This window comes from Gasterosteus aculeatus, chromosome 13 (genome assembly GCF_964276395.1).
Source record: "Gasterosteus aculeatus chromosome 13, fGasAcu3.hap1.1, whole genome shotgun sequence".
Classification (NCBI taxonomy): domain Eukaryota; kingdom Metazoa; phylum Chordata; class Actinopteri; order Perciformes; family Gasterosteidae; genus Gasterosteus; species Gasterosteus aculeatus.
In genome coordinates, this window is record NC_135701.1 from 7,851,237 (window position 1) to 7,866,454 (window position 15,218).

General features: G+C 45.6%; 2 protein-coding genes and 1 non-coding gene across 3 annotated transcripts; all 3 read left to right on the forward strand.

The window, feature by feature from the left end:
• trnag-ucc (transfer RNA glycine (anticodon UCC)) lies at nt 1-72 on the forward strand. The gene has a single exon. It is a non-coding gene; the product is annotated as a tRNA-Gly (tRNA).
• Nucleotides 73-801: 729 nt separating this feature from the next.
• Nucleotides 802-12,282, forward strand: cbwd (COBW domain containing). The gene is made up of 16 exons (XM_040195856.2): nt 802-1,074; nt 1,384-1,500; nt 1,648-1,734; nt 2,010-2,106; nt 2,409-2,500; nt 4,561-4,620; nt 4,927-4,964; nt 6,131-6,177; nt 6,774-6,860; nt 7,067-7,111; nt 7,642-7,698; nt 9,567-9,618; nt 10,974-11,042; nt 11,128-11,193; nt 11,334-11,460; nt 11,657-12,282. Exons 2-16 carry the CDS (start codon nt 1,386-1,388, stop codon nt 11,728-11,730), a joined length of 1,113 nt encoding a protein of 370 aa, XP_040051790.2. The 5' UTR covers nt 802-1,074; nt 1,384-1,385; the 3' UTR covers nt 11,731-12,282.
• Nucleotides 12,283-13,778: 1,496 nt separating this feature from the next.
• On the forward strand, nt 13,779-15,210 carry foxd5 (forkhead box D5). The gene has a single exon (XM_040195858.2). The coding sequence runs from the start codon at nt 13,937-13,939 to the stop codon at nt 14,981-14,983; it is 1,047 nt and encodes a 348-aa protein (XP_040051792.1). The 5' UTR covers nt 13,779-13,936; the 3' UTR covers nt 14,984-15,210.
• Nucleotides 15,211-15,218: the final 8 nt, after the last annotated feature.

Below are 15,218 nucleotides of genomic sequence, written 5' to 3' on the forward strand. Positions count from 1 at the left end.
GCGATGGTGGTATAGTGGTGAGCATAGCTGCCTTCCAAGCAGTTGACCCGGGTTCGATTCCCGGCCATCGCAGATTTTTCCTCTGTATCACTTAAACTATTTTAAGCTATTGCAATTATTCAGTTGTAATGTCCCAGCGTTTGCTCTGTTTCGACTGCTCGTCTGGGCAGCAGGTTGTAGGAAGCTCACAGTTGTCCTTCCACACACACTTGATACGCTCCATCCATTAAGTTCACAAAATGTACACACACAGCATGTCTTGAACATGAAGACAGCTTATACAAGTATATGATCTATCTGCAAAGAATTGACAAAATGTTACAGCTGACCTCAATCTTTCCTGTTGTAACATTTTTAATAATTGAGGTGAGTTTACACATACCTTAGCTCCATTCATTAAGATTATTTAAACAGGAACAGACATGTATATTATTTCCGTGGGACTTTGTAATTTTGTTAATACTCTAGAACTATGTCTGTTAAATATCAGCAGGAAAATTCCCCTCGTTGAACACTTAAATTTAGGGGTAAGCCACCATCATATAGCCTATGCTGCTATCTCACGTCCACTTCAATATACTTATTTTAATTTTATCATTATTCAATCCAAAGTCTAAAAGTGTTGCAGGATTACTACAGTTGTTTGGTGGTGTTATATCTATTTTATTTTATTTTATGTTAGTATTTTTGGCAGCATATTCCCATTATCAACAACTTCGCCATAAACCGGCTGTGGTCGCCCTCTCGTGGCTGATACTTGTCACTACATTAAAGTTGTCTGTCCTGAGTAACAACTCCTGGCAAGGACAGAAAAGAAACGTTTGCGTGTTTACTATCAAACTGAGTTCAAATAATGCATAATGTCTTCTCAGGTTGACTCCAATATTATTTTTATCCTCTCTCAGCCCAGGGGACCAACGTGAAGGAAAGCGGAACCATTGTCGCCGAGTCAGTACCTGAACGGAGCCTAGACGGTGTCGCACACTGTGTACACAGTAATCCACATCAGTTTAGAAGCAACACCAGATTCAAGTGGAAACTTTAAAGTTTCGCATCCATAAACGGAACAGTCAGGTAACTCCTTTATAGCCGCTGCACGTGACGCAGACTCCGTCTGTTTAGCTGCTATTCGTTTTAGCAGGAGATTAAGTCCATGTCGCCTGAGCTCATTCAGTGACACGCTCCTCTCACTACTACGAAACTCAGGCGAGAGACTGGATGTATTGTGTTGTTTGGATTTACGAGGACAAATAATTATTTATTTATTGTTTAATATTATATCCGACTATATATCTCAAAATATGAGATGCAAACGCGTTATTTCCCCCCCTTTAGTCTAAATCCCTCTCGCAGCCGTTGATGGTGCTGAACGTGTTTCCTCAGGCATGGATGTCATGGTGACGGAGGAGGAAGACGACTGCCCGGAGCTGGTGCCCATCGACGCCCTGCCTGCTCGTCCTGCAGAGCAGATACCAGTGACCATCATCACAGGCTACCTCGGTGATAGAGACCTCCTGCGCGTTAAACGGCTTTAACCAAGAGATTACAGCCTCAGACACCCTGTCCCGTCACAAACACGCGCTGGTGCCGGGTGTTCATTCCGCCTTCTGCTCACTCGTCGTTTCTGTGTGTTTTGTTTGTTTGCAGGTGCTGGAAAGACGACACTCCTGAACTACATCTTAACAGAGCAGCACAACAAGCGCATCGCTGTCATTCTCAATGAATTTGGAGAGGGTAAACTAAATCACAAATAGTATTTGTCTTTCGTTCATCCCAAACAAAAGGTGCTTCAAAATGAGTATTGTGTAATTGGTGCTGGGCTGGTGATTGACGCGTGACACCACAAGAGAGCAGCAGAGCAGTAACCTTGCATTGCAACCAAACGAAGCACAAACTTCTTCTTTTTTATACTTTTAACACCTTGCACAACAAACAGCGACGAGGCATTTTCTGTAGAAGTTGAGGTCTTCACCCACTAGTCTCGTTTTGTCATTTTTCCGCGGCTGCAGGCAGCGCCCTCGAGAAGTCCCTCGCCGTGAGCCAGGCGGGCGAGCTGTACGAGGAGTGGCTGGAGCTGAGAAACGGCTGCCTCTGCTGCTCCGTCAAGTAGGTAGAGTAACTATGTTGAAAGAATGGAAAGGTTCAACACATTGCTTTGCCTTAGTTTAAAATAAGTTGATGCCATTTTTACATATGAACTGCTGTGCTGATGAGGGGGTATCAGTACACAGGAGTCCTGCCTTATTGGTTATTTTCCTGAGCTATGATGTATTTGTCTGGAGTCCTGTTTTTACAGCACAACACATTCTAAGTTCATATTTCACTTTGTACTGTGCGACTGTAAACATAATGTAAGTTATTTTATAATATGTGTCCCAATTCATAGCGTTTGGTCGTTAATTCTTCAGGGACAACGGTCTTAAAGCCATCGAGAACTTGATGGAGAAGAAAGGGAAGTTTGACTACATCCTCCTGGAAACGACAGGACTCGCTGATCCAGGTAGCATGCGTTCTGCAAAAAGTGGCGACAGATCTTGAGGATCTGTATTTGATTTATTTTAGTTTTTCAAGCTCTGGCTTGGGGATGATATAGTTCCAAAGTTCTTTGCCTCCTGTTGAAACCTCATGCTTCACTTGGAGCACACAACTCAGACAATTGACCAGACCGGCCTGAGGGAGGGAGCTCCATTGAGATCGGGTGGTACGGCAGCTGACCCTTCTGTACCTCATGTCAGACAGCAGCAGGGTGGACGGGCTGGGGAGAGTATTTGCCTCCTTATATCCTCTCACCACTGGCCCTCATGATCACAAATGGTCAGCAGGAAAAATACTTTTTAAGAGGTGGGACCCAGACATTATCTCCCAGAAAACTGCAGCCCAAAATGTTGCAGTTGGAAGCGGCCGTCACTGACATGGGGGCACTATTTGGACTGAAACAGAAAGTTCTGTGAGGGAACAAAAAAAAGTCTGTGACGTTTAAATCTGAAATATTAGTATACTTCATCAATAGACTGAAGAATGTTTCTGCTTTATGGTATAGGTACGTTTTTTTACTCACTGGATAGCAGCAAATGTACTAATTCAATTAAATGAATTTAATTGAATTAGTGCGTTTTATGTAGTTGTAGCTGTCAGCCATGTCGGAGTTGAGTGTCCACTAATAGTCGGTCGAGTCCCTTCTGGACTCTACTGCAGCCAAGTACATTCTCTTGCACTTGACCGTCTCAGCTTTTAGTCTTCGACACAACTTTTTGACCAACTTCTGAATCAAGCAAAGCCCTTTTTCGCGTCAATGACGATTGAACCCTGCAGATTTCTTTCTAAAGGCCCAAATCCTATGTGAAGCGTTTTGTAACAAGTAAAAAGTGCAGCGAAAGGAAAAAAAACAGAGCTGTCCGTTCAGCTTTCACCTTTTAAGCCGGTAAATGAATATCGGGCCGCTGCAGGTGGAGCTCCGGGACAGTCGGGGCGCGTCGCTAAGTGACAGGTGTCAGGAGGGGGAGCACTTGGCCCTCGCAGACGGGCCCAACGTAGGCGGCTCACACCGGGCCTGTCGGCGCTCCTTGGCCACGCCATTGGCCGAGACAGGCTCGTTATCAACTGGGACAGGTCTGTCATTGGCCCCGGCAGCGCTGTCAATCACAAAGGCTCCCCAGGGGGCGGAGGGGGTTCTCGTCTCGCACCCGGGAAGGGTTCGGATGAGTTGTGTGAAACCCGCCACTCAAAAACAGTGTTTTCATTACGCAGGCATCAAATATTTACAATGCTTTCTTATTCTCGCTTGGCAGTTTGACAAAAGGGCATTATGTGAACACGCTGTGGTTGGCACGGTAACATAGGGTTTTGTAATAACCGCTTTCACAGGAAAGATGGAAACAAACCAAATGTACCGGTGGGAGATAAACAATTGAAAGCTTCCGATATTGGTTTTATCCGCTCTGCAGCACCGCGACTGAGAGCAAAGCACGCATGGTTTCAACTTTAAAAAGAAAAACTCAACACAGGGATGGCGTTAAAAGTAGCTTAGTGACTTCATGTGAAATTATTTTTGCATTATTCCTATGTCACGTATTGAAAGGAATTGTCACAATTTACTTGTGTTGCTTTTCTCAGTTTTTTTGTTATTGAATATCCAGCTGTTAAGTCATTTAAATATGTTATCTTTTATCTGGGAAATTGTAATGGGTAGGTTTCACTTTTTAATGATTTTACATGTTATATATTCGGTTCTACAGACAGTTCTGGAAATCACAACCTAGCTGGATATTGCATTTAGTTTCGCCCAAATATTTAACATTTAATATTATTGAAGATCTGATTTCCATCAGATGTAATATATCACCATCCGTCTTGTAATGATCATCTCTGAACAGTGTATACTTAATAGAGCACGGCCATTTATTTCTAAAGCATGATTATTTCTGATGCCTTTTGGGGAAAAAGAAGTGTAATGACTGCATTAATGTAAAAAAAAATCAAAAGGAATGAAAACGGTCTCTACTTAATTTACTGTCTGACATTTTAAAAAGTGGCTTTTATGTGTTTAATGTGCTTCCGCAGGAGCCGTGGCCTCCATGTTCTGGGTGGATGCAGAGCTCGGCAGTGACATCTACTTGGATGGTGAGATATTTGTACTCACATGTTCTCATGATGCCGTGGAATTGAGGGTCAAGACACACTTTTTTTTTTTTTTTTTTCACGTTTGTGCTGCATTTTAAAGACGTTGGAAGTGACCTTCTGTCTTACTGGTGTGTGTGTGTGTCTGTCTTGCTCCTCACACTAAATACCCAGCTGTCAGCTCTGTCGTCACAGACTGCCAAACCAAAAGTTGACTTCCAGTAACTCAGAGAAAACTTAAGCACTGAGGCAATTGTCAACGGAATTGTGGTAGATCATTTAATCCACTGATCCCTTTGTTCTTCTTAGGCATCGTCACTGTCGTGGACGCCAAGTATGGACTTCAGGTATGTACTAAGCAGATGTTCAAGAAGCCTCTTTTGTTATTTTTATTAAAAATGTCATGAAACTTCACAAGTTTGGTTTCCGGTTCAGGCTTCATAGATCTGTATATTAAATGCATCTGGGTTTTGGACTGTTATCCAGACATAACAAGCACTTTACGATTATCCCTCCTGTCACTGTTCCATTGTGATGTAACCGTGTCTTCTTTGCAATTCCCTGACAATCACACATGATTTGATCAAAGATCTTTGTCGCTGTGATCATTGATGCATTTAAGCATCGGCAGTGTTTTTGCCTCTGAGATATCCACCACGGCATTCGGCTTATTGTGACTTCCAGGCCAAAATAAGCTGTTAAACTTGTGAGATGGTTCCCGAGGGAAAAGGTGCACGCATATCCTTCCCTCCCGGAGTTATATAAAAGGAACAGGACAAGTGACACCTAGATAATGGGCTCCAATTTGAAGGTGTCATACTCAGTGAGGTGACACATTTCATGGCCTGTAGGTGCTGCTCTGTCTTCTCATTGGAGGGAGACCCGATGAAGGAAATAATGACAGAAGGAAGGGGAGGATAACTGATAGTGAAGGAGTAATAGATATCCGAGATGTGCCCATTGTAATAGGGCTGTCACATCCACTCACATGCCTCTCCCCTCATCTGTCTGAGAGGTTTTAAAAGTTGCCCTCACACCCTCCAAAGGCCTTTGTCTCTTGGTAAAGAAAAAAAGCAGCAAGTGGCCATTCTATTAAGGTCCTTTTTAAAACATTTCTGTCATCTGTTCCTTCAGAGATGAAGCGGTGACGATGCACGCACTGACAGTTTAATGTCAGGTTGACACCCAGGGGTCATGATCCAGATTATCACCTCCTGCTCTGTCTGTTACATATTAAACTGTTTTGAAGAAGCAGCAAACCACACAAGCCAGGAAAATGAAAGCCATCTCCTGTGGATTCATGTGTTGAGAAAGTCTTTCACGACAAAGATGACAGACAGGATTTTCTTCTATCAATTTATCCGTCACATTTGGTGTTTGTATCTGCAGCTATTTATTCCTGTTTTCAAGAATGGTTTGATAAGTTTTTAGCTCAGCTTGAGCGATCCTCTTGTTCCTTTCATTGTCTGCTTGCGTGTGTGACTTACTTCCATCGTCTCTGCCTCCTGTATAGCAACTAACAGAGGAAAAAACGGACGGACTCGTCAACGAAGCAGCCAGGTATGTTTGCTGGAGTTTTGTTTTCTAATGAATAATCTGACAGAAACACACCTTTCTGCCTCCTTACAGAGAAATCTAGGCATCAAATGGATAAAAGGTCCACTTTAGTGAGACAAAGTGAGGTTGATACGTTGGTTTGGACGCAGCCTCGCTAGTTTCCCCCCACCCCCACCTCCTCCCCCGCCTTAAGAACCGCTCCGTGTCCCCCACGATGAAGCTGGTGACCACACTATTGCACCCAGCTTGTCTCCCCGGTGTCTCTCTGTTTGTTCTCCTCCGGCAGCTGTGTAGTGTTGTTGTGGTTGTTGAACAAATACACTGATGACGAAAGACCAGTTGCACGACCCTTTGCGTTCTTTGTTTGTGTTTTCACCTCCACCACCAAACAGCGCTCAGCTCCCATTTGAGTCTGGCGCGCGCTGTCCACCGGCTCTCACGGACATTCCCGCTCGCCCCACCCGGCACGTCACCAAGCATGAAAACAGGCGATCGCTGCCTCGTTCGATTTAGATTTCGGACGTGATCTCAGAAAATAAACATTGCACGGTGTTAACATGAACCGTGTGTACGTAAAGTTGTGTTCGCTGTCCTTTCAGGCAGATTGCTGTCGCCGATCTGACCATAATCAACAAGACGGACCTGGTGAATGAGGAGGAACTCGCTCGAATCCGAGAGGCGGTCAGGTGAGCTTCACAGACCTTCACTGCTCCACTTTTCCTTTTTTCTAGAGCAGCAGTATTTAGTGTCTTTGCCTCTTGTGTTTGAGTAACTTGTGAACACATTTGACCCATTTTCTTAAGACATGAAGAACAAAGGTTTGAGGGGATACGGCAGTAGGAACAAGGTCCAATTATCTGAGTGCTACACTTGTTTTTCCCTTTCACTTCAGGTCTGTAAATGGTCTTGTCAAGATCGTGGAAAGCCAGAAGTCCAGGTACGCCCCCCCCCCCGCTCCTGCTCAGATCTTTATATCAAAGATTGAGTCGTTCAACCCTTCGTTCACACACACACACACACACACACACACACACACGTTTACATACACAAACTGCTGCACCCTGAATAAACACCCAACCTTCAACGGTGTCCAGTTACCCACAAGTCTTTGCTCTTTGACCCTGGGTCTTCGAGTCGGGTGGTTGAATGCATGTGTGTGCACATATGTGTATGTATGTGTGTGTGTGTGTGTGTGTGTGTACGCGCCCTCTGAGTTAGCATGTTGCGTGTTGTCGGACTCCGGTAGCATCTGGCTAACACAAGGAGTGCGTATCAAAGGTTTGGGTGTGTTCTGGATCTGCTCTCGCCACCCCGCAGAGTTCAGACCAGGGTGAACACATGAAAGACGCCGTGCAGTGAGGGGTTAATCGGAAAAACCTTACCACAACTTTTTAGCTTGAGTCGGCATACTCAGTTACCCTGATTGTTAGTTTTAGCCAACTTCTAATCAGTGATCTTGTTTCACAGGGTGAACCTCTCTGAAGTGCTGGATCTGCATTCCTTCGACAGTAAGGACGGAGCCAAGTGAGTTGCATTCGTCCCCTTCATGGTTCATGTACACAGAATGCATTCATAAATCTAAAAAAACCAATGTATTAGAAGGCTAAGACATTTTACTTACATACACATATATATATATATATATTTGTTACGTAAACATTTATGAGAAGCCCTAAAACCTGCTCTCTGACAGTAATGTGTCGGTCACATCACATAAAAGTAATGTGACCGTGTTTCTAATTTACTTAGGAAATTACCACATATTTCTACTACAAAAAAAAGGCAATGACATAATAAACAATACAATAAATAAAGTAGTAGCACTTGAGCGGTGCCACAGTAAAATTAAGAACAAGTAGATTTGTGATAAAACCTATTTATTACTAAATAGTAATATTACTTTTCACAGCTGAAAACCCCTTTTTTTTCTCTCTAGTGGACAAAATATCAAACGGAAACACGTTTTTTAAATTGCCTTGAACATGTCTTTGGCATTTCTTCACTGCAGTTCGACACAATCCCAAATACTCCAAAAATCAATGTGTCCGCTGATAATAACATAATGTGTTCTACTTGACGTCTCGCAGTGAAAGATCCAGACTTGTTAGACTGCGTTGACAGCCTTTGTTGCTGGTCGGTCTGAACGGTGCACCCAGCGGTCTTTGATACTGTTGCTCATCATGTTTCCCTCTAATTAACACACTCTTTTATTGAGCGTCCCCCTGTTGCACCGCGGGGTGCTCATCATATTGTGTCCCCTGCAGAATGTCATGCCCATGAATAGAGTCAGTGTCCGTCCTTTCATGTGAATGTAACGGGCCGCGGCGTTAAAGCTCTCTTACATGCCCTCCTCGGTCAGTGTCTCTGAGACCAGCTGCGGAGGATTAGAGCCGTGTGTGTCCACCGGCACCCGAGGAGTCCCCCCCTTGTCCCAACAGATAGCTCCTTTGCCCCTGCCTTTGAGAGTCCCCAAGCCCCTCCCCTCCTCCCCTCTCCATCCCACGCTGGCTGTTTGAAGCGCCCCCCCGCCGCTCCGCCTGTGTGGCACTAACAGCACACGGGGCTCAAGCCGCTGGACGCTGCATTTAGCCTCCTTGTGAGGTCAGGGAGGAGGGGGGGGGGTTTGATGGGGAGAACAAGGGCCGGAGTTTGTTTGGGGGTGATGGTCAGTGTTTTGTAGGATTTAATTGCCACTGCTTAAAGTCCATTCAGAGTTGTGTCTTTAAGCAGTGATACAGCATGCAGTGTGGTGCACTGTGAGGCAGCGCAGCAGAGAAGATATATTTTGGGAAGAGCGCATGTGTTGCTTCAGGTGCTCCTTTAATGTAACCTGAAGAAGAGCAATAGTGAATCAATCAATCAATGATTTAAAACAATGGTGTAAAATGTGTGAAAAATAAAAGTCAGTTAAAAAAACGTGGTTCATTACATTTTGGGTTGGGAGCCTTTGAAAATAAAATGAATATCTACTTACGAGCCTTTAGTACTTCATCCTGCATGTGTGTCTGCTTGCCCTGCATCTTAAAAAAAATAGAATTAAGTTGTATAGCAGAAACTATACTAAACTATGATCAGTCCCAAAAAAATTGGCCCCTCGTGAGATTTTTCAAATACCTCAAACGTCAGGAGACAGAACAATCATTTAAATACTGGTGATAATATAAGAGATTATAATCACTCTGTCAGACCTTCTATTGACAAAGGGTGTAAATGCAGCTACAACAATCCCAACATGTAGCTGCGGTCAGTCCGTCACGTCTCCACGTAGTACAGCTCACTTACATCACAAATGACTCTCATCACGGTAGTAAACGGCGCATGGTTTCTCTGCTGAAGCTGCATGAAACTGTTGAAATATGTTGTGACGCTGATCGTTTCTCTCTTCTGAAAAGTCTCGCTGAGAAGCTCCAGCTTGTGAAAGACACGAGACCACATCTCGACAAGGTATTGTTGTGGTGCTCCGAACGCCGTCTGGTTTGTTCTTTCATTCCTTGACTGCCGACACTTCTGCATCTCTCATAGTTTTCCTTGTTTTGTTTGCTAATTTATTTCAACACGTCATTTCCTCCAGGATAAAGGGCAGCCATTGTCCTGAGGCTAACGTTGTGCCTCGCATTCCCCCAGGCTGTGACACTGGAGTGAAAACTCCCTCCCTGCTCTGTTTTTTTTTTTTTTTGTTTGGAGATGGAATTGAGGCTTTTGATGTTTCCTTGTCACCCAGTCTCGGTTCCTAGGCAGCATCACAGACATTCAGTAGATTGGGCCCACTGGGTCGGCTAGGCCGACGGGAGAGTCTTCGCTTCGTCTTATGGCTTTGCACAGAATCCCGATGTCACACGAAGGGATGTAAAACAATGTTTGGGAACCCCCTGTTGTATCGTACGAAAGAGCGCAGCGTATCTCCCAAGATCCGATCGGTTAAGTCCACCTCTTTTCAGTGAAGATGTAAATTCGGAAAAAATATTTATTCCAGGATTAGTCCCTTGCCATTTATCTTAAAGCTTTCATCAAACCAAATGACCCCTCGCGGCAATTAGGCCTCATCTTGTGCTTCAAACCCGCGACCTTTTATCACAGGATGAGGAGGGATGAGGGTTGTTTGTGTGGGTAAATAACGGCATTGTTGTCTGTTTTCTCCGAGTTCTCTTTCCCGCATGAAGCTCAATCGTCCCTCCAGATCCTCCCCCCTGGCCCCCCCCCTCCTCCTCCTCCTCTTCCCCGCGTTGCTCTTTTCATGCAAATGAGGATGCTGTTTTTCTGTTGTTATACCAAATGACAAGGAAGTGTGTAACCTTAACACTCTGACACAAAAACCCCCAAATATCTACAAAGTGCCCTTTAAATGCTGTAAGGAAGTATAGAGAAGTGTGTGTGTGTGTGGGGGGGGGGAGGAGAGCGAGAGAGTGGGGGGGGGTGCGGGCAGATGAAGAGCGGTTTCAGGTGCCGAGTGGAGTTGTGGTTTTTGACACTGTCGTTGACGGAGTCATCAGCCGGGGCGTAAAAACACTCCTTTTGTTTAACGTTCATAATGACTTTGCTGGTTTCAGTGAAGACAATATGTTAAAATATGTTTCAAAAAACCGGAGTAAATTGTTGTTAGTAAAAACACCCCCAAAAATGTATTTTTCCAATTTACAAGACGACATGAAATTTGCCAAAGTTGAATTTATTTGTTAGGGGGAAAATGTTGGAACTCACTAGAATTCCATAAATGCTTTTCTTCTCAAAGCCACAAAATGTCAAAATTTGGTAAGAATATATTGATTGCAGTTTCACCCAGTATTTAATGTCATCCTCAGAGTATTTTAACTGTGACGTTTGAAGTGGCCGGAGATCTCTCGGAGGATGCGCTCAATGTCTTCATCCAGGTTGGTATCCCATTTTGCCATTACTAATTAGCTCCAACACAATGCAGCCCTTTGTAAAGTAAACACCCTTTTTCCACCCTTCCAGGATCTCCTATGGGAGAAGATGTTCAAAAACAAAGAGGGGCAACCCATGACTGTCATTCGGTTGAAGGTACAGTAAGGCACAATAGCCACCCGGGTGGCAGGAGAGATCAATAACGGACACTTTATTATCCGTATTAATCAGTTGCAGGCGCCTCATTCAGGGTTGGTTAATGTGTCACTCGTCACCCGGGACTTGTGTGTTTTCAGGGCATAGTATCATTTGCAGGTAAAGCCCACCAAGTGATGCTGCAGGGGGTCCACGAGCTGTATGACCTGAATGAGACTCCGCAGCTTTGGGAGGAGAACCCGCGGATCAACCGGCTGGTCTTTATAGGTGAAGACACGCACACTTTCACATGTGTATCCTTCCACAGAGTCTTAAGCACCAGCGCGAAGGCGGCCAGTTGATTCCATTGCATCAAATTCACAGTCTTCACTCCAAAGATTACCTGGAAATCCGCCACTTAAGTCACGGTTGAACTAAATCCAAATGTTGCCTCACTACCACATTACGTTTACTTGTCCTGCAGGTAGGAACCTGGACAAGAACATTCTGCAGGAACAGTTCATCTCTACAGTGGTGGAAGGAGCACAGGGAAATTAGCCACCAACGTTCTCTCCTCTTTGCGTTGAAACCGGACCGTTCTAGGGGGGGGAAGTCATGGCTTTTGTCCATGTTTGGATCTGTGTTCCAGACGTTCACTCCCTTCCTACATGAGTGCGGTACACCGGTGGATGGTAATGGTTACCGTCATGATCAATGCAGTAGTTTCAAATTGTGATAATCCTACAGTACCTGCTTTAAAAGCTACAGAATATCAAAGAGTGTATAAGTTGCCGTAGTGTCTGAGCTAAATGCTGAGTGCCACCCTGGAGAGATACTAGGAACATGCACTAGAATGTGTACACACACAAAGATGCAACAACAAAAATATTGTGATTTAAATATTTTCATAAAGATGGCTTTGTAAAAATCTGCCATCTTCTAAGGTTGGGAGTCCAAGTAGTGTGAGAATGTGCCAAGGCACTTACACAATGCATCACATGTGGAACAAGACTGTACCTTGGAAACAAGTAGACACGCTTCGGTTTCTGACTTTTAACATCTGTATTTTTTTTAAATTATTTAAAATAAACTTCTTTTTCCTGAATAAAATCTGAGAATTCTCTGAAATACCTGCTAAGTTCACCAGGATACTCAACAAAGTGTAAGAAAATGAAAAAGTTTGGCTTTTATTAGAATGAAATTCATACAAAGAGTTTTTTAAACTTCTGCTTCTGGTCAGTTGTCCGTGGTCATAATAAAGCGATTCACTGTGGTGATGACTCTGATGTCCCAGTCAGAGTTGTTTCCTAAAAACACCATATAATTGGTTCTAATGTCTTAGCAGTGCCATGCAAACATGTATCATTTTGGTCCCTGGATACATTGAGTAACACCTCAAAAAGGCATGCGCCTGTTCACTGAGGTGAAACTGGTGTTAATAATATGCCTAACCTTAAATTCAGAACCATCCTATCAATGGAGATGTAATTGGTTTCCTTTAAATGAACACTTGTTTTAATGGCCCACCGGGCTCATCCAGTTCCCTCCCTTCAAAGCGCATAAAAGACTAGATGTTGAATTGCTGCAGCAATGGAGACGCAATACTTGACGTATCACTGCCACTCTTGTTTCCAGCTATTTGTTACTCTGGCTTCTATCGGCCTTTGGCACCGTCATGTGAGAACCACCCTTCTCCCACCGCGGGCCCAGTACGGTGAGGAAATAGGTGGAGTTTTCCCAACGTGGTCATTTGCAATGGAGATGTCCCCCCGCAGAAGGGATTTTTTTTAGCACATATCCGCCGTAAGACGGGTTTGCTTTGAGGATCGCTGCGCTCATTCATCCCGCTCGTAAAGCCGAGCTGAGCCCGGTAGCCCAGAGCGCACCGTTCAGCCGGGCCGTTTCCTACTCGATTCTGATGCTGATGGCCTCGTTAAGGCGGCTATTGGCCCCTTTTCTCTGCGGTCCGCGGGGAGCCCTGCCACGGCCATCTTCATGGTCACACCACCTGCGGGCATCCAGAGGTGGCAAACTAAACGAACCCGCGGGGATCCCGAGGGTGGGAACGCTTGGTTTCTTAGCGCTGGATAGGCGTGGTGTTTAAAACTCCAAAGAACATCTCACCTCCGACTGTGCTGTTGTGTGTCCTGCAACATCAGATGATTAAAATACCGGGGGGGGGGGGGGGGGACTTTAACCTCATCGCGCACACACACAGACATGCATGTGTGTGACATGTGATGCAGGGCAAGAGTGCGAAAAGTTTGTGTATTGTTTTATTTTTTTTTGTTTTTTGGGGGGGGGGGGGGGGGGGGGGAGTATTCATATGAGGTATGTAAGTTTGTCACTCAATCTTGCAATTTAACAAATTGAACGCAACGTATTTGTTAAATTCAACAATTCGAGCTTCCTTTGCATGATCAGGCCGTGCGCACTTCACCAATACCCAAGACGCCTCCCTGCCCCCCTCCCCGATCTATGTGCTTGCCTCCTTGGCGCCCCACGGCGAGGGACCCCTCTGATAGGTCCAGAGGGTTAATGGGACTGGCCTGCAGGACAGTGATCTCCCAAGGATATAAAGGCTGAGCACTCCTATCCCCAACTAGTCGTTACACGAGGTTTGAGAAGGACCGGACTGCTGGTGCGCCTTTACGCACGAATAAGGGCCTCTTGGTTTTTTACGCTCGGCAAACTATTCATGCATCTTTGGCACAGTTGAGTGTTTTTTCAAACGCGTTTTTTCCCCCACATTCTGCGGGTGAACATGACTCTGTCTGGTGAGTTTGAAGCTTCTCAACACGCTACTTTGCCTTTGGAAGAGGATGAGATTGACATTGTGGGCGAGGACGAGCCGACCCACGGGCACTTGTATCCAAACGAGTGCTCCACGGAGCACGGGTCCTCGGCAGAATCCGGTGCTGAATTTGACTCCTCGGAGCCAGACTCCTCGGGGGAGAGCGAGAACAGTTTCTGCGCAGACGCGCCGGCGTCCAGGAAAGCGCAGAGCAGCTCGGTGAAGCCCCCCTACTCTTACATCGCCCTCATTACCATGGCCATCCTGCAGAGCCCGGTGAAGAAGCTGACGCTGAGTGGCATCTGTGACTTCATCAGCAACAAGTTCCCTTACTACAGAGAGAAGTTCCCCGCGTGGCAGAACTCCATCAGGCACAACCTCTCCCTCAACGACTGTTTCATCAAGATCCCGAGGGAGCCGGGAAACCCTGGCAAAGGTAACTACTGGTCCCTGGACCCTGCCTCGGAGGACATGTTTGACAACGGAAGCTTCCTCCGGCGAAGGAAGCGCTTCAAGAGAAACCAGCCCGAGTTTGGCAAAGACGGACTTGGAGTGTTTTATTCCAACCTGAACTGCTACCGGCCGTACGGTCAACCCTACTGCGTACAGGCCCAAGTGAGCCCCCCGCCCGCTGCTCCCATCCGCTACATGCCTCTTCAGGAGGGCATTATGATGCCCCCTTCCTCCTATCACCTTTTGCCACATACTTTGAACAGTCACGGGAAGTGCAGCGGGCCTAAAGACTTCAGAGCGCAGCTTTGCGCAACGCAGCCCGCTGAGCCAAAGCCTGGCCCGCAGGCGAGGTGCTCCTTCAGCATTGACAGCATCATGAGCAAACCCTCCCTGCAGCAGGGCCCTCGCTGCGCCCTTGGGTACGGTCACCTCGTGGCGGGCCCCGCCACTTGTTTGGTTCCGACTCTCCTGCAGGCCGCCAGGACTCCGTTCTGCCCGCCGGCCGCGCTGGGCGCTCCTTCTTTAAGAAACGAGCACCTCAGACTGTCTTACCATCTCTGTTGAAGCCCTCACAGTGTCTGGACGCGAGGAGACACGTCGGTGGGGCTCATTTCTTAAAGAAATGTTTTGATTGCATGATATTTATGTGCGTTGACATTCAAAGTTATGTCTTTAAAAGAAATCTTTAAATAAGAAGAGTGGTAATATATATATTTGTGAGACTTGTTGCGGTTTATTGCATTGTTGTGTTTGTGTTGGTAATTCATGTCGAAATAAATGTCTGAAAAATATTTGTGAT

Excerpts from the sequence above, each read along its gene's own strand:
- cbwd (XM_040195856.2), top strand. The coding sequence starts at position 1,386 with ATGGATGTCATGGTGACGGAGGAGGAAGACGACTGCCCGGAGCTGGTG. Across the intron at positions 4,621-4,926 it reads CAGTGACATCTACTTGGATG|GCATCGTCACTGTCGTGGAC; the intron begins GTGAGATATTTG and ends TGTTCTTCTTAG. Across the intron at positions 11,043-11,127 it reads CGCTCAATGTCTTCATCCAG|GATCTCCTATGGGAGAAGAT; the intron begins GTTGGTATCCCA and ends CCACCCTTCCAG.
- foxd5 (XM_040195858.2), top strand. The coding sequence starts at position 13,937 with ATGACTCTGTCTGGTGAGTTTGAAGCTTCTCAACACGCTACTTTGCCT.